Source organism: Physella acuta, unplaced genomic scaffold (genome assembly GCF_028476545.2).
Source record: "Physella acuta isolate Inbredline_101_S28 unplaced genomic scaffold, ASM2847654v3 ptg000904l, whole genome shotgun sequence".
Classification (NCBI taxonomy): domain Eukaryota; kingdom Metazoa; phylum Mollusca; class Gastropoda; family Physidae; genus Physella; species Physella acuta.
In genome coordinates this window covers 179,643-197,631 of record NW_026732421.1, presented here as the reverse complement: position 1 = coordinate 197,631, position 17,989 = coordinate 179,643, and the positions used below count along the sequence as shown (strand labels likewise).

General features: G+C 34.4%; 1 protein-coding gene across 1 annotated transcript in view; it reads left to right on the top strand.

Annotated features, from left to right (window-relative positions):
* The first annotated feature begins 26 nt into the window (after positions 1-26).
* The window catches only part of LOC131953070 (membrane-associated protein Hem), a 31,939-nt gene continuing 13,976 nt past the window's right edge, over positions 27-17,989 (top strand). Inside the window, exons 1-22 of the mRNA XM_059316094.1 lie at positions 27-218; positions 415-528; positions 5,416-5,502; positions 5,894-5,950; positions 6,161-6,303; positions 6,613-6,703; positions 7,048-7,185; positions 7,333-7,381; positions 7,697-7,850; positions 8,677-8,733; positions 8,947-9,043; positions 9,346-9,470; positions 9,668-9,708; positions 9,828-9,919; positions 10,066-10,147; positions 10,352-10,410; positions 11,381-11,526; positions 12,952-13,084; positions 13,915-14,034; positions 17,031-17,164; positions 17,404-17,535; positions 17,771-17,886. Of these exons, the coding sequence (XP_059172077.1) occupies positions 114-218; positions 415-528; positions 5,416-5,502; positions 5,894-5,950; positions 6,161-6,303; positions 6,613-6,703; positions 7,048-7,185; positions 7,333-7,381; positions 7,697-7,850; positions 8,677-8,733; positions 8,947-9,043; positions 9,346-9,470; positions 9,668-9,708; positions 9,828-9,919; positions 10,066-10,147; positions 10,352-10,410; positions 11,381-11,526; positions 12,952-13,084; positions 13,915-14,034; positions 17,031-17,164; positions 17,404-17,535; positions 17,771-17,886 (2,272 nt within the window). The 5' untranslated portion in view covers positions 27-113. The remainder of the gene's footprint in view (positions 219-414; positions 529-5,415; positions 5,503-5,893; positions 5,951-6,160; positions 6,304-6,612; positions 6,704-7,047; positions 7,186-7,332; positions 7,382-7,696; positions 7,851-8,676; positions 8,734-8,946; positions 9,044-9,345; positions 9,471-9,667; positions 9,709-9,827; positions 9,920-10,065; positions 10,148-10,351; positions 10,411-11,380; positions 11,527-12,951; positions 13,085-13,914; positions 14,035-17,030; positions 17,165-17,403; positions 17,536-17,770; positions 17,887-17,989) is intronic.

The window sequence follows — 17,989 nt, the reverse complement described above, 5'->3', positions numbered from 1 at the left end:
TGTCTCAGTTGGATTTTACAAGATGGCGTCTGTTTAAGGAAGAGACGACCAAAAATTACTTTTAGTAGATCTATCTTTGGAGTTAAAAATCAGCTTAAGATTTATTTTTTAAAATGTCTCGAAGCATGATGCCGGCTCAGCAAAAGTTGGCTGAAAAGCTGACTATTCTAAATGATCGCGGAATCGGCATGCTCACAAGAATTTATAATATAAAAAAGGTAATGTCGGCAGGTTGAAGTTCGGATCAGGCCAAAAATAAAATTTTAAAATAAAAATGGGCCTACTACACTTAGTCTATAATTAAACTAGACTAGACTAGTCAATAAACCTACATGATTACTGCAGAATAGTTTAGTTTCTAACTATCTAGATCTGCTTTATACTTCCTAATCCATTACATTTAAAACTTTACAGATGCTTGGAAGTCCTGAAAACAAACCAGCATTTTTAAATGATAAATCCTTACAGCCAGCTATAGAAAAAGTGTTGTTGAAAAAGTTTCCTCTTTATGACAGCAAAGCAAGCCAGGTAACCATAGTAATTTTTTCTGATATGTTAATGGCCATTAATGGGTATGTGTATGTAAGTATAATATTTAGGGCCTCGGCCTATAGGTACACCTAATTGATTTTAATTAGGCCCCTAGGCCTAGACTTCTAGAGACTTTCTCTCGAGTTCATTGAAGGACTTCCAGAATAATTTTTCTTGTGTAGATAGTTGAGATTAATGCAATTCATTCTGTTAGGGATTGAAAGATTCAAAATATCTCTATTGTTTTCATTAGCTAGGCCAATGCTGCTGCCGAGAAAATCGGACAAATCGGCTTTTCCCTACCCCCTGCATGTTTAGCTCTGTTTTTTGCATGCTTTTATTGTGTTTATGTTAACATATTATACATCATTCTGTTCGTAATTGAACAACCTTTTTAACTGTATAAGTTTGATTTCTTTATTATTTCAGACGTTGAAGAAATCGCCGATTTAATCGCATTTTTTACCCCCCGCGGCGACGTGCCGATTAGGGGGGAGGCTTTTTCACCTTTTTAAAAGAGGGGTGTTACTTAGAGTCTATAGACTCTTTGAGTTTTCGTACTACAACAGTGAAACTTGGTAGAAGAATAGATTAAAAGTTCACGTATAACGCTCAAGGTTCTTGGGGAAAATATGTTAAATACTTTTGGAGATATCGAACGGCAAAGTTGAACTAAGTTATTTGGGCTATTAATGAACCGATTTTTAATTTGAACCTTGAGCTGTATTCCTGAAATCTCGACGTTTATTAATATGTATGATATGTCATATTAGGCCCTATAATAAGGACGTCTATAGACTTTGAAGTGGACCGAAAATCAAAACATGACGCGCCGACCGCTGTCCGACTGAACCGCTCGGCTGTGCTTCGAATCGCTGCGTTTTAAATATGACGCGCTACAAATTTTTTTTATAGACGTATCGAGTTTACGTACTACAACAATCAAATTTGGCAGACGAACAGATTAAATGTAGACGTACAACGCTCAAGGTTCGTGGTCAAAATAAGTTAAATACTTCGGGAGATATCGGACCGCAAAGTTGAACTAAGTTTCCCGGTCTATTATTTGACCTATTTTACATTTGAACCTTGAGCTGTATTCCTGAAATCCCGCCGATTATTTTAATGTATGACATGTATTATAACACCTCATAATAAAGCCGTCCATACATTTTAAGACGGAACGAAAATAAAAATTAACGCGTCGGCCGCCGTCCGACTGAATCGTGATCTACACATCGTGTAGCACAGCCCAGTGTGTGGTCACGTGACGCTAGGCGGTCGATCCGATTGGATGAGACTATAAACAATTTCTAAAGATAGATACCTGTGTTCCCGTATTTGACTCGTCGGGTATTGCTATTTTATATTTAAGTAGACAGGCATGTTTCATAACTTTGTTTTAAACCATTGAAACGGCAAAAAAAGTCGTAATAGTATTTACTAATCGTCAAAATTAATCTTCTTTAGAAATTAATCCGGATAGCTGCGACCCGACCAAACAATGCTGACGTGATTCGCGTGCCGTAACGTTTCATTATTGTGTACATTACTTTTCCTTAAAAATGGCTTTAACTTTAAAAAATAAATTAAATTTTACCCCGGGCTCTTTTTTCGGTTGACTAAAAATTTTTAAAACCCTTAACAACGTGGAGGTTACTAGCTTGCCAAATCGACCAAAATGGGATGGGGTGGGTATGGGGAGTCACTGACCATCCTACACGGTATGTAACTATTGTAACACCGTATGTAACATCCATAGCCTCACTCCGCCCCCACTACTCCGTGACGCGACAAGCCGACGGTCGGCGCCTTTGATGTTGTATAACACCCATACGGTACCCGAGCGGCTCGCGGTGGTTTCATACCCCACCTCCCTCCCCCTTCACTTTGTGGAGTTGATGTTACTAACCCTCGGGCATAGATCAGGAAATCTTCCCAGACTTTTGTCTCTAAAATTACATAATATTCGTCTGACACGTTCATCGGGTTGGCCGACTAGCCTATCTAGCCTCGTGTTTACGTAATACGGGAATAAAATTCGTTGGTCAGAAAACCTGGTTACCCACGTCTGATTGAACTAAATCTAGGCAAATGCTGATGGTGATAAACGCCTCCGTGTTTAGCTAGACACGGGAAACTTTTTAAAATGCCTAGCATCTACTACACACAGCCAAGCACTCAAACACATGCTTTTTTTCCCCAATGTAATAGGCCTATGGTAGGCCTACAAAATACACAAGCTTACAACTAGCATAAACATTGAGCATATATAAATCTATGTTATAGACCTATAACTTACACTACCTTGTACAAGCTAAAAAAAAAAAATTTCCTCCAATGTTTATGTTATTAAAATTGTAAAAATGAGCAATTTTTTTGTGTTTAAAAATATTACAAAATTGTCATAAAGCACACTGATTCTGATAAGACACATTTGTAACTAGGCTAATTCTATAGAAGAAAGTTGTATCAATGGTATGACATTTAAAGTAACAAGAAATATAAATATAATAAGATATGCCTATATTTTTGGAATAGAGTAGGCCTGTAGGATTGCACATAGATTACATAACATATTTTAAGAAGTTACATCATCACAAATATACTATTGTTATAGCATCCTTCTCTTTGTATTAAAACTGTATTAGTTATCTTTTCTTTAAGTTTCTTTAAGTAGGCTATTCACTTAAGTTAACTGACAATGAGCAAAAGAGATTTTAAAATAAATACATGGTAAATTATGAGCAAAAGGTGCGAATTACATAACCTGACCTTTATAGTTTTGTAATAATGTTCGACCATTTTAAATATCACCATTAGCTTCAGCATATTCAAATGTCATATTATGGTTTAAAACAGTGTTTAATTTAAAGAATGACTTCTTATCACACGTATTATCAGATGTTGTAAAAAAAATTGAAGGGGGGTATTACATAATCCATGAAATAAGTCTGTTATGTAATCAAAAGACACTTTTTAAAATAGCATCATTGGATTCGGCATACACAAATCTACAAAATATCATAAAATGACATCAATTGGTGAAGTCTGCTTGCTTTTATACCACTTTTAGTGAAAAACTCTTTAAAATTTGGTCCATACCCTCCCAGTATTTTTCCTCTTTCAGGGTCTACCCCGGTTGTCTGAAAAAACTGCTGTTTTTTAATGACAAAACAAATCATAACTTTTTTGTTTATGGTCAGATTTTGAAAATTCAAACTGATATGTAATCAGATTGACAGCCCCTATCTAAATATGTAACTATTATATTGTTTTACTGAAATTAAATTTTTGCATTGGCCTAGCTATTTTCATTTAGCCTATTGACCATGATTTATGTATCAGGATATCTAAAACAGACCAGTATTGAGGGGGGGGGGGGGGGGAATGTGACACTCATTCATGGTGAATTTTAACCACCAGGATTTGAATGAATTAACAATTAAATAAATGGTGTTTTGTTTCATGATTAAGATAATAATATACGAGCTGACACGCGACATAGCATACACCGCTATTTAGTTTAATTTCTATTTTACAGTAATTCATAATTTGTGAATTCAACACTACCAATGCTGCTACAAAAAATATTTTGCTTTAAAACACTATCAGTAGTTAGTGAAAGACGATTATCCTCACCCTCTCTTTCCACTCCTCCCCCCCCCCCCCCCCCCCCCACACTCCGCCTCAGTAAAAGCAGCCGTCTGTGACAACAGTTTACAGGGGACAATGAAAAGAGCAAGCGGAACATGTTATTATCTCCCCTTAGTTTCAAATTGTTTAAAAACTAAATTATCTGCCCTTAATAGCTGTCACTACGGTTGTAACAGCTCACCAGTCTGGTGGGGGTGGGGTGGTAGTGTTATAGTCTGTTGAGCTTATGTCTTTGTGTCTCCCGCATGGTCCCAATGAATAGAATCTATATATATAATTCTCTTCTGGGAGCCGTTAGAAAACAAGCTCCTTGCAGTCCCCTCTCTTTCTCTCTATCACTGCCACCCCCACCCCACCCCCACATTGTCTGGTGAGTTGTGGTCACGCTAAATGTTTACAAAGCTAAATGTTTACAAATCGTAGTTTCTATTAGGGGCAGATAATTTAGTTCGATTTTAAACTAAGAAATAACTAAGAGGAGGCTGCTTTCACGGGGGGGGGGGGGGGGGGGGGGGGTGTTTTAAAGCAAATATTTTCAGTGGCTGCATTGGTACTGTCGAATTCACAAATTATGAATTACTGAAAAGTAGAAAATAAAACAACTAAATTATTAAATAGCGGCGTATGATACGCTGCGGGTCGGCTCGTTACATATATATATATATATATATATATAGATTCTACTTTTCAGTAATTCTTATTTTTTAAAATTCAACACTACCAATGCTGCGACTGAAAATATTTTGCTATAAAACACTTTCAGTAGCTCGTTAAGGATGATTATCCTCCCCCTTCCTCCCCCACCCCCTCGTGAAAGCAACCGTCTTTGACGACAGTTTACAGACGACAATGAAAAGATCAAGCATAACTTATAATTACCTCCCCTTAGTTTCAAATTGTTTAAAAACTAATAGCCATCACTTCTATTGTAAACATTGGGGGTGAACCACAGCTCACCTGACAGGTGGGGATGGGTTTGGTAACGATATACCTAGAAAGCGGGGTAGGAACAGCTAAGCTGCGTGGTGTCTTGTATGATTCCCATGAAGAGAATTATATATATAGATACTAGATACAATGTGTAAAGCAACTATAACTGTCTTTGTCTTGTTAGAAATAAGGTAAATAAATCAGCTTAAGTATAAAATATACAAACTATAGTCATAGAGAAAACTTTTTAAAATATATGGAAACAACTTTTAACTACAAACCTTGTTTTTTTTTCAGCTCAATGTAGTTAATCAGATTAAAACTGATATTATCAAGAGCCTTTCTCTTTACTACTACACATTTGTAGATATTTTAACACTAAAGGTAAGTTTATATTACAATAATCTATAATTGTTCTCTGCATGAATATACTTATTTTTCAACTTACTAGCCTCATTAAAATACTTTTACAATTGTCAATTTAAACATGTAACTAAACAACACATGGATTTGTCTGTCATAAAAAATGTGTACAACTGCAACCCACCCATACATATCACACACCACACCTTAACTTTCTTCACTCCATTATTAATTCACTAAGTTAACTCTGGTTACAATGCATCTGCAGTAAACCACACAAAATATTACTCCTCCCCACCCCCAACATTTGTTTTCCCCTCTCCTCTGTCTCCCCAACCCCTTTTATTATTATTTTTTTTATTATTAAGCCTATGTAAATAATGTTTGACTCTAAATGTATTTACACTATCAGGATAGTATTGTTGATCTTCTAACCACCATTGATGCTTGCCAAGTTCAAATGGATATTGTAAGTTTTAGGCTTAAACAGGCCATAAGAAACTTTAAAATACTTGTATTCATATAGATTTGTTTTATTCTTGGTTATTTAGCTTTGAATATTTTTTTTATAAATATTATTTTCAGTTTAAAAAAAAAAAATTCTCTAAATATAATGAACACTATTTTGTATTTCTTTTGAATATTTTTAAACGATAGACTCTTGTTTATATTTTTGTAGACGCTGAACTTTGATCTGACCAAAACCTATCTGGAGCTAATTGCAACTTATGTATCCATAATGATTCTTATGTCAAAAGTTGATGACAGGAAGGCTGTGTTGGCACTCTACAACTGTGCTCATGAATACATGCATGGTAAAAGGTATAAAAGGGCTCTAAGATCCTTTTTATGTTATTTGTCATATTCACATATCAGCTATTAATTACGTTTCTCTCTTAATTTTTTTTTGACATCCTCTGACTATACTTATAATAAAAAAAAAGATAACATATATTAAAATCTTGTTAAAAATGACAACGGGTTGCAGTCATTGATGAGTTTAAAATAAAATCTGTGTTAATTAAGGCTCTTAAACATGGTTTTGTTATAAAAGTTTGTTTCTTAATGCCGTTGTTAGTCAATAATTCACTCAGAATATATTAAAATATTAAACTGATTTTGTTTTTTAAGTGACCAGTCATATCATAGACTTGGACAGATGTGTCTTGAGTATGATCCTCCCATGAAGAAACTAGCTGAAGAATTTGTACCTCATGCTAGGGTAAGTTGACATTATCAGATTTGCAGATTATTGATATTTTTGTCATTTTCTTGTATCTAATTTATTTTAACTTAGTCTTAAACTACTGCTTCTGATATATTAACAAAAAAAATGATTAAAGATCATTATACTTAAACCAGATGTTAAAATATATTAACAAATACTTATGTCTGTGTCTAATTTATTTAAAGCTAGAGCTAACATAAGTTTTGGCATTAAGCTCATAATCTTTTCATATAGTTTGTCAGCATAATAATCAGCTTTTTCTTCTTATTAGTTTAGAATCTAATTCTGTGTGTAAGTTGTATAATATTTCATCAACACATAGTGTCTTTTGTTTTTAGCATTTGATGCCTGCCCTGATGTCCCTTCACAAAGTTTACCCTGTTCGCAATGTACCTGCTGAACTGATGAGAAACAACCAGGTTCTTGCCATTCTCTCTGAGCCAGCTAAAATGGCATCTGTTCCAGTCACTGACATGGTTTGTTCCCTATCTTTTCCTTTGTCAAATTTTATAGACTTTAAAGTATTTTCTTCAATTATCTAAGATATATTATAAAATATTTTGTAATCATCAACTACCATAATCATGGGATTGTTTAAGAAATTGTTGTTCTTGTCTTCCCAGATTCAGTGTGAATACTTATCTCTTGATGCTGTTGAAAGATGGATTATATGTATGTTTGAAAATTTTAAAATATTACATTAGTTATATTTATGTTGTATGCTTTTTTGTTTGATAAGTTCCTCAGTATTAACATTTAAAATCTTAAGGTAAATGCAGTTGTTCTTTAGATGTAGTAGTTGTAGTTAGCATGTTTTTATTGGAACACAGGCTATCAACAATAATTTTCTAAGCAACTGACACGAGCTTATCTCTTTACCTGCTCCCAGGGGTAACCCATCTTTCTCATAACATCCTTCTGGTCAAGCCAGCAAGGTTTTCTTGGTGTTCCTCTCTTAATAAAAATTTCTTTTACACTTATTTCCAGTTGGACTGATGTTGTGCCATCAGAGCCTGGGTGATCCCCTGCCCTGGGACCTGTGGAAGCAGGCACTCCAGGGCAGTTACATCATCACTCTGTGCCGCAACGAGGTCTTGCACACCCACAGCTACATCATCAGTTTCTTTGAGACTCTGAGGGGGTCAGTGTTGTTGTTCATTTTTTAGCTGCACTTTTCATTTTATTTCAAATAGCAAAAATCTTTTTTATGCATTCTACAATTTAAGTTTGTAAATCATTTACTGCAAGTAATTGCATTTTTTAAAAAACTAAAACAACTAAAATATATTACTCTTTAAAAATTATGGTGCTCAGATTTTAAGTAATTGAGAATCTAGTAGTATTAGTAATACTTTCTTGCTCATGCTAAATGAATATAAGCAACAAGATTTTTCATGGTGGAAGTTGCATCATCATAAAATTAAACAAAGTATTAATTTTGTTCTAAAATATTTATAAAATAGTTGTAGTCCTGGACCCACCTTTATAAAATTAAAATATTTATGAAAAATTAACAGGGTATCTATCTATATATATAATTCTCTTCTGGGATCAGTTAGAAAACAAGCTGCAAGCGCGCCTTTGCAGTCCCCTCTCTTCCTCTCTATCTCTATCACTACCACCCCCACCCCACCCCCACATGATCTGGTGAGCGGTGTTCACTCTGTTTACATTTTACAATCATAGAGACGGGTTTGGTGACGGCTATTAGGGGCAGATAATTTAGTTTGAAACGATTTAAACTTAGAGGAGGTAACTAAGAGGAGGCTGTTTTCACGTGGGGGGGGGGGGGGGTTAGTGTTTTTAAGCAAATATTTTCAGTGGCAGCATTGGTACTGTCGAATTCACAAATTATAAATTACTGAAAAGTAGAAAAAAAACAACTAAATAGCGGCGTATGATACGCAGCGGGTCGGCTCGTAACATATATTTTCATATTTTTACAATAATGTTTATTTCTCTTTTAGGCAGCACAAGAGGGTAGCTGAGTTAAAGGAATTCCAGGTTCAAGCTTTGCAAAACTCGTGAGTTCATTATTATAACACAAGGATAATAAATCATTTTTTTAAAAACATTAACCCAACTTAATATAATGTAAACCATTTTAATTGAGAACCATTAATTGCTGTTTTTATTTAAAATGTAGACGGAATTTTGATTTAACCCTTACTAGTAATTTGAGTAATAATTTTTAACTGTCAATGTCTACAATAAGCTAGTTTGGTTTATTTTCACAGGCCAGCACTACACAGAGAAAGGCGGAAGTTTTTACGCAGCACTCTAAGAGATCTGACGCTTGTCTTTACTGAGGAGCCAGGGCTGCTAGGACCAAAGGTAAAACTTTTAATGATGCTGGAACTTTTATTTGCCCTATGCTTGCATTGTATTTAGCCGTACCACTGAACATTATTTAACAAAACACTTAGTGTTAAAATATCAATAAGAGTAGCTTCCCTTTTGTCATGAGTTTTACTCTTTTATTGTCATGATATGTAATTTTATTGTTTTGATACCAACCTTAGTTTACATTAGAAGCAATTTTAAAAAATATTAACATTGATAATTTTTTTAGCAGAGCTAAGCTGGCAGTGCTATTTTTATCTATTTAAGAAGACCCTCTCCTTTGTATTTTGCAGGCTATGTACATCTTTCAAGGTCTGTCTTTAGCCAGAGATGAGGTACTCTGGCTGTTAAGGCATGTAGTCAACCCACCCTCTAAACGGCATAATGTCAAGATGTCTCCTGAGGATTTTTATGATAGGTGGGCACCATATTTTGTTGTGATGGATTTTTTAAATTTGTGGACACACACCAAACTTTTGTATTCAGATAACTATTTTTTGTATAACAAACACATTTTAATACCTCCCAGTGAAATATTTTGATGTAATGTTTAATTATATTTAGGCTTTGTTAAGATACTTTTCCTAATAATTAAAAGATAAATTCTTTACATAGGCAACTTCCTGAGCTACTGTTTTACATGGAGGAGTTAAGGGGTAAGTTTTCAGTTAAACTTTACATAAGCATGTTGGAGTTTAGTTTGACTTAAACTATATTAGAATTTTAGTTTAGAAATTTTATGAATAATAATATTTTACTTAAAAATTATACTTAGGTTTGGTAAAGAAGTATAATGAGGTGATCCAGCGATATTATGTCCAGTACTTATCTGGTTATGATGCTGTCTATCTTAATCAACTTATTCAAGTAAGTTTGCTTCTTTCTAAATGAGAAAAGTTTAGTAGGCTATTCTTAATATATCTTACATTTGTTTATTTTAATTGTTAAGAGGCTTCATTCCCCATGTTATTTATTGAAATTAATTTTTTTTTTTTTTTGCTTTTAAATTGAAGAACATCACAATGTGTCCAGAAGATGAATCAATCATCCTCTCTTCCTTCTACAACAGTATAGCAGCCCTGTCAGTTCGTCAAGGTAAATGATGCATTCACTTAACTGATGCAGATTTTTTATAGCCCTTTTGTGTTTTATTTAACAACAATATCACATAACTTAATCACTCTAAAGTAACAATGTCAATAAAATTTAATGAAGTAGATATTATAAGTTAGAAACTTGAAAGTTTTAAATTTGAAAGATAGACACTGTTACTTATTTTAAAATTGTGTATTTTACCAGTGGAAAAGAATGAGCTATTTGACTTCAGAGGGTTCAGGCTTGACTGGTTTAGATTACAGGTACAGATAACTTTACCACTACTTAGATGAGTGTTTTTTTATCACATTTAGTATATACACTGTTTGGCTTTTTGTGTTAACTTGCCCTATGTCCTTAATAAAATCTGTTATAACTTTGCATATTTTTACTCAATCTTGTTTGACTAAAGCTACCTTTGCATTAAATGTGTTTGTTCAACAAAAGAATAAATGATCCTATTACTAGTTTGGAACTAAGCCAACACCACATTGCTCACTTAACTTAAGATGTATGTTTAGATCTGTAAAAATGTTATAACCTGTCAAATTCTAACCCAGGCATACACCACATACCTCACCTAACTTAAGATCTATTTCTAAATCTGACCACATACCTCACCTAACTTAAGATCTATTTCTAAATCTGACCACATACCTCACCTAACTTAAGATCTATTTCTAAATCTGACCACATACCTCACCTAACTTAAGATCTATTTCTAAATCTGACCACATACCTCACCTAACTTAAGATCTATTTCTAAATCTGACCACATACCTCACCTAACTTAAGATCTATTTCTAAATCTGACCACATACCTCACCTAACTTAAGATCTATTTCTAAATCTGACCACATACCTCACCTAACTTAAGATCTATTTCTAAATCTGACCACATACCTCACCTAACTTAAGATCTATTTCTAAATCTGACCACATACCTCACCTAACTTAAGATCTATTTCTAAATCTGACCACATACCTCACCTAACTTAAGACGTATGTTTAAATCTGACCCAGGCATACACCACATACCTCACCTAACTAAAGTTGTATGTTTAAATCTGACCACATACCTCACCTAACTTAAGACATATGTTTAAATCTGACCACATACCTCACCTAACTTAAGACATATGTTTAAATCTGACCACATACCTCACCTAACTTAAGATGTGTTTAAATCTGACCACATACCTCACCTAAGACATATGTTTACATCTGACCCAGGCATACACCAGTGTCAACAAGGCAGGCCTGGAGCTGAAGAACCACCAGGAGCTGGCCAAGCACATGAACACAGTCGTCTTCCACACCAAGATGGTGGACTACCTGGACGAGATGATCAATGAGACGGGGGATCTGTCCATCTATTGGTGAGAGATGGTCAATGTGGCGTCCTGGTGTTAGGTTCTATAATAAATGATGGAGTGGGTCCACTTAAATGATGGAGTGGGTCCACTTAAATGATGGAATGGGTCCACTTAAATGATGGAATGGGTCCACTTAAATGATGGAATGGGTCCACTTAAATGATGGAATGGGTCCACATAAATGATGTAATGGGTCCACATAAATGATGACTGATGAGACAATTGATCTGGCCATCTATTGGTGAGAGATGGTCAATGTGTTGGGTTCTATAATAAATGATGGAGTGGGTCCACTTAAATGATGGAATGGGTCCACTTAAATGATGGAATGGGTCCACTTAAATGATGGAATGGGTCCACATAAATGATGTAATGGGTCCACATAAATGATGACTGATGAGACAATTGATCTGGCCATCTATTGGTGAGAGATGGTCAATGTGTTGGGTTCTATAATAAATGATGGAGTGGGTCCACTTAAATGATGGAGTGGGTCCACTTAAATGATGGAATGGGTCCACATAAATGATGGAATGGGTCCACATAAATGATGGAATGGGTCCACATAAATGATGGAATGGGTCCACATAAATGATGGAATGGGTCCACATAAATGATAACTGATGAGACAGTTGATCTGGCCATCTATTTGTCAGAGCTGGTTACTGTATTAATCAATTTGGTTATATTTTCTGTTAGTTATAATCAACAAAGGAAGTTGGTCTATAAAAATAGCATTCATAACACAAAATAGCCTTTATACATCTATTGTATTTTTCATGGCATGGATGCAGTATTAAAACCATTGATCAATTGTAAATTGTTTTTTGGAAAAAGTTGCAGAAAAACTCTTTTAAGTTTTTAATGTTTGAATATACATGAGATGCTTGTGCAGCAAAGTGCACAATCAACGACACATAAACCATGAGTTTGATTCCAGACATTATGTACAATTCCCCTAAGTTCATCCAGTTCTAATTGATACCTTTCTTCAGAGAAAACAAAGAATGCTGGGCCTCGCATTAACTCCACTATCCCTTCATGTGCTTAGGTCACTGAATAGTTGAACTCAAATTTATCTTCCCTAATGATTATCATCTCCAAAATCTTGATTGTTTTATGTATGTTCTTCATGTATATCTTAAGACAGCTGATATAGTTATATAGCAGCTCATGCAATTCTGTTTCTGACCATTTTCTACACCATAGTTTTACAGTGGCTCATAATATTCTGTTTCTGATCATTTGCTAAACCATAGTTTTATAGTAGTAAGATTCTGTTTCTGACCATAGTTCTATATTAGCTCATAAGATTCTAATTCTGACCATTTGTTAAACCATAGTTTTATATTACCTCATAAGATTCTATTTCTGACCATTTGTTACATCATAGTTTTATATTAGCTCATAAGATTCTGTTTCTGACAGTTTCTACACCACTTTGTTTGAGCATCAGTTCAAGCAGTGTATGGAGTTTCTGGCCCAGCATCGCTACAGCATTATCTTCCCCATGATCTGCAGTCACTTTATGAATGCCACTCACAGCTTATGTCCTGAGGAGGTAAGCCCAGCAGTGCTGTTTAAATGTGCAGAACACAAAATAAAATAGTTAGATAATAAAACATTTTAAAAACTTCATGCTTGGCTAATTTTATTGATAAAACTAAAAAAAAACCCATTTATTTTGTTTTTAAAACATGGTATATTTCCTCCCATACCTACTTGAACCAACCATAACCCTTGAGTGTGTAAGAGAAATTTAATTAAATGGCAACATTATACTGGTTTACATTTTGTTCCATAAACATTTTCCTGTTAAATTTTTAAGTTTCCCCCTCATCCTTGATGCTTTGCCAACCTAAAATATTTGTTTGTTACAGTTTTAGGCTGTAGTACTCATTATAGTTAACTTAACCTTAAACGCCAGCTCATTGTCATGCTATGCTTATAATTTTTTCCATTAATTGTTATAATAAAATATTGTAGTTTTTACTTAACATTGCGTTAACACAAGCTATATTTTTAGATTAATCATATGTTAAAATGTGATTAAAAAATTGTTGCCATTAATCAACTTTTATAATGTGCACTTTAATTACTTTTGTTAATAAAAATTCACATTAATTATTTAAATTACTTTTTTTTTCTAATCACTTTCATTTCCATATATTCAAACTTCATTCTGAAGAATATCATCCTGCAATAACTTGATTTCTTTACCAGCTTCACATTCATGGTTATCTGCTTAACTATTTAAAAACTATGCCACAGTTTGATGCAATGCTCACTTAATGAAACAATCTGCACAAGTTTCTTTAACAAAATATGTACAGCCACAGCACAAATTCTTGATCCCTTGACTTTCATCCCATTCTCCCCTGTAAATACTAGCGCCATTCCATTGGCACCACGAGCGTGCAGTACGCCCACTGGTTTCTCCGTGAGATGTCTGAGGAAGTTAACCAAGTTATTACCTCCATTTGTGAAGAGCAGTGCATGCTCAATTATAAGGTAACTGGTTTCAACTGGTACTAGAGGCAAGCAGAGAAATCAGCTCAGTAGGAAGAAGGTTGTGTTTAAATTGATGTTTTCTATTCTTCAGTTCTTTCAGTTGTTTTTTTTTTAAAACTATAGGCTTCTACATGTTGTGTATTCTTGTGTTTCTAATACTTTGCTTATTTCTCTTTTGTTTAAAATTTCCATTCCAGACAACTCACTAGTATTTTTAATTTCACAGACTAAAAGATTATCTCCTCTTTAATCTTTATCTTTTCTAATATAAAGATGAATTGTGCATAAGATAAGACAAATCCTGATCCTAGAATGTGTTTTGAAGTACTAATAGCATTAAGAGCAGAAACTGGTGGTGGGGATCAATATACTTCTAGTTGTTTCTTGTAGTTTCAAGCTAATGAATGTTGTAGGCACTATCCCATATCTGCATGCATGTTTAGGGTAGAAACACGTAGTTTTTAATTTAGGTTGATCTCTTTTAAGCATCTTCATAAAAGGGTACCTTCTTCTAGAATTCTTGTGAGTCTGTGATCAGATCTGTTGAAATAAAATTGTGAGTATTTCTGGATTATGAAGTTATATCTTGATCTGATAAGCTATAAGTTAAAAAAGTAAGAAAAATTAAAGCTACCAAGAAAATTATCCAAAAAGTAAGGTAGGTAACCCTCATTTCCCTACCTCCTTTACTTGTACTTGTCTCCCTTGCACAATTTTCTAACTAACATTGCTTGTATTTACATTTTAACAGCTGTGTCAATAATACAATGTATTGTGTAGTTTTTATTATAATAAAAAAGCTTCACTAATCAGTCCTTATTTGATTGACTAAAAAGTTGTATAGCAATTAGAGTACTAATATAATAAATTATTTATTTGAAATAAATATAATGAAAAGCATTTTTGATTATTTGCAAAATGGTAATTGTGAAATGTTTGATAACCATATTGTTCAAGAAAAAATCTTAAATATATGTTAGTAATGAGTATTATAAGAAACAAAATATATTCAAATATTTCAGTCAAATCATTCATTATGTGTGTATGCCTCTGCTTTTACACCATTCTGCATTTTAATTAATTTTTACTGACAAAAATTTTGAACTGCTTTACAAAATGAAAATAGTTTTGAGTTTTTAAAAATAAGTTTTCTTGTCATTATTGGCATTCTTATTTAAAGAAGTATGAAGAATTAAGACTTTTCATAAAGTTTAAAGCTAATTTTTAGATTTCTTATAAAAAAAGTTGCAAAGATTTTAAAGCTCATTTATATTTGATTTCCTATGAGAAAAAGAAACATGTAAAGATGTTATATGAAAATTATTTACTCTTACTGAGATAACGACTATGACTATTTTCTCACAATTAATAATAATAACAAAATAAACAAACACTTTTTATCTCCCATATATATGCTTAATTAACCAGTGCATGGTTTGTGGGTGTGTGTGTAAACCTTTCTATATTTCAATGTTAATGAAGCATGAAGTGTTAGCTAGTGCTAGAACCTGCTTGTGTTACTTGGTTAATGGTGTGATCTCTGATCCTGGGACTTGCTGATGTTTAGCGCATCTCAGTGGGCAGGACAAGTGTGAAGTACGCACACTGGTTCTTGAAGGAGATGTCCGAGGAGGTCAACCAGGTCATCACCAATATCTGTGAGGAGAGTGTGGTCATGGATCATAAGGTAGGAGGAATGGGGAGGGGGGGGGGGCTGGTGTTCATGGATCATAGGTAGAATGGGGAGGGGGGGGGGTGCCTGGTGGTCATGGATCATAAGGTAGGAGGAATGGGGAGGGGGGTGCCTGGTGGTCATGGATCATAGGTAGGAGGAATGGGGAGGGGGGAGCCTGGTGGTCATAGATCATAAGGTAGGAGCAATGGGGAGGGGGGAGCCTGGTGGTCATAGATCATAAGGTAGGAGGAATGGGGAGGGGGGAGCCTGGTGGTCATGGATCATAGGTAGAATGGGGAGGGGGGATGCCTCATGGGAAGGAGAGGGTGAAGGTTTCCAAGGTTTGGGGAGGGGAGATGGATGCCAGGTGAGAAGAGGTGGGATGTAGGATTTCTAAGGTAGGAGGAATGGGGAGGGTTCTTGTGAGGTGTGTGGGGGGATGCTTGGGTAAAATGGATGGGGGGGAAGCTTCAAGTTAGGAGAATAGGGAGTGAGATGGTAAGAAAGGTTGGGGGGCGCCCAAGGTGGGGAGTGGGGGATGCAAGGGTAGAAGGGATTTAAAGGTGGGGAGTCTTCTAAGGTAGGGGGAATCGGGAGGATGAGGAGGAAAGGGCTAGTTTGTTTCCAATATATGAACAAAGGGGAGAGGGATGACTTGATGGTGAAAGGGTTGCCTCCAATTTGAAAGGCACATTGGACAGGTAACCATCAAATCAGGAACTATTTGGAATGGAAAGTGGGCTAATCACCTTGGGGGAGTTGCTTGCCATAGTGGGGACGTTTATCATACACAAAATAACAGAAGGCATTGGGGACAGTTTGTTATACATCAAGTAACAGGAGGCAGTGAGGAAGGTTTATCATACACAGGGTAAATTACAAAGTAAAAAGAATACACGGAAATGCTATAAACAGTTATAATTGTTTTTGTATTTGATATAGAAACTTTACATGCTTTTAATTTCAACTGGTAACTTTTAGGACAGTATAGGGCACAAATAGATCCCACCCAGCACTGACTCAACTGTGAAGTTTATTTGACATTAAATATATTTTAGCTAATTTATCTACATTTTCCTTGTTACCACTGTAGGCTTGTGTATAATAAGTAGATCTGTCTCTATTTTCATTTCACTTGTTTACTTTTTGTGTATCTGTATAACCTCCATGTTTCTTTTTAATCTTCCTACTGAGCTGTATCTATGTTATAGAAATTTTTTATTTTAAATCAGTTTTATTTTAGTAAGTTAGAAACATTTTAAAATTGTATTTTTGTACAGTTTGTATATAACACAGTTAAAATACATAATTTTTTAATTAGCTGTTGCCAAAGCACAGTGTGACAGCTATACTGTCACAAAGACAAAAGGTCAAGGACAAAAAAGAAAAAAAGGTTCAGGAGCCAGAAAAACCTGGCCAAGAGAGTGTGAGAAAAAACAGGGAAAACTTTACTAGGTAAATTAAAACAACAGAAGTTGTGGTGTAAGTGTAACTGCTTTGTGTTCAAAAGTTGCTAAATTTTCTACACAGTTGTACAAAAAGAATTATTTTAGAATTTTATTTTTCTTATTTTTTATTCCATAAAAAGTTTTTTTTTTTTTTTTTTAAATTTGTTTAGTTTTGTCTTTTAAGATCTGCTTTTTTTAATTTTAAAATTTGAAACGGATGATTGTTACAAATTTTCAACTGACCAGAATGGACAAACTCCACATGGCTCTGACTGACCTATGTTACGCCATCAACTACTGCACTGTCATTCAAGTCTGGGATCATGGTTTTGTTCCGCGAGAATTTTTCCTTCAACATTTAGAAACTAGATTCAACAAGTGAGCTCTACTCTTTCTAATGTTCAGTCATCAATTCTTGATTATGTTTCAGTTTTAAAATGAATTCAAGAACTGTAAATTATTATTTAATGATTTTTCTCAATCAATATTTGACTTTGACTAAAAATGTGAGTTTGGGAAAAAATTAATTTTTAAAGTTAATTTTTTAAATTAAATTTTTTAAACAATTTTTTAAAATGTCCATGTTTTTAAAGTGACTGTCTGTTGTCTGCAGGGCTCTAGTGGGTATGATGATGTACAACCCTGAGAACAATGAAATAGCCAAACCATCGGAACTTCTTAATGGTGTCAGGGCCTACATGAATGTTCTACAGAGCATTGAGAATTATGGTAAATAGTAGACAGAATAATTGTATAGAACAGATCTTTCCATTTTGGTTCATTTCCTGTTGTCATATTGATAGTTATCAGATAATCATAATTAAATGCTCTA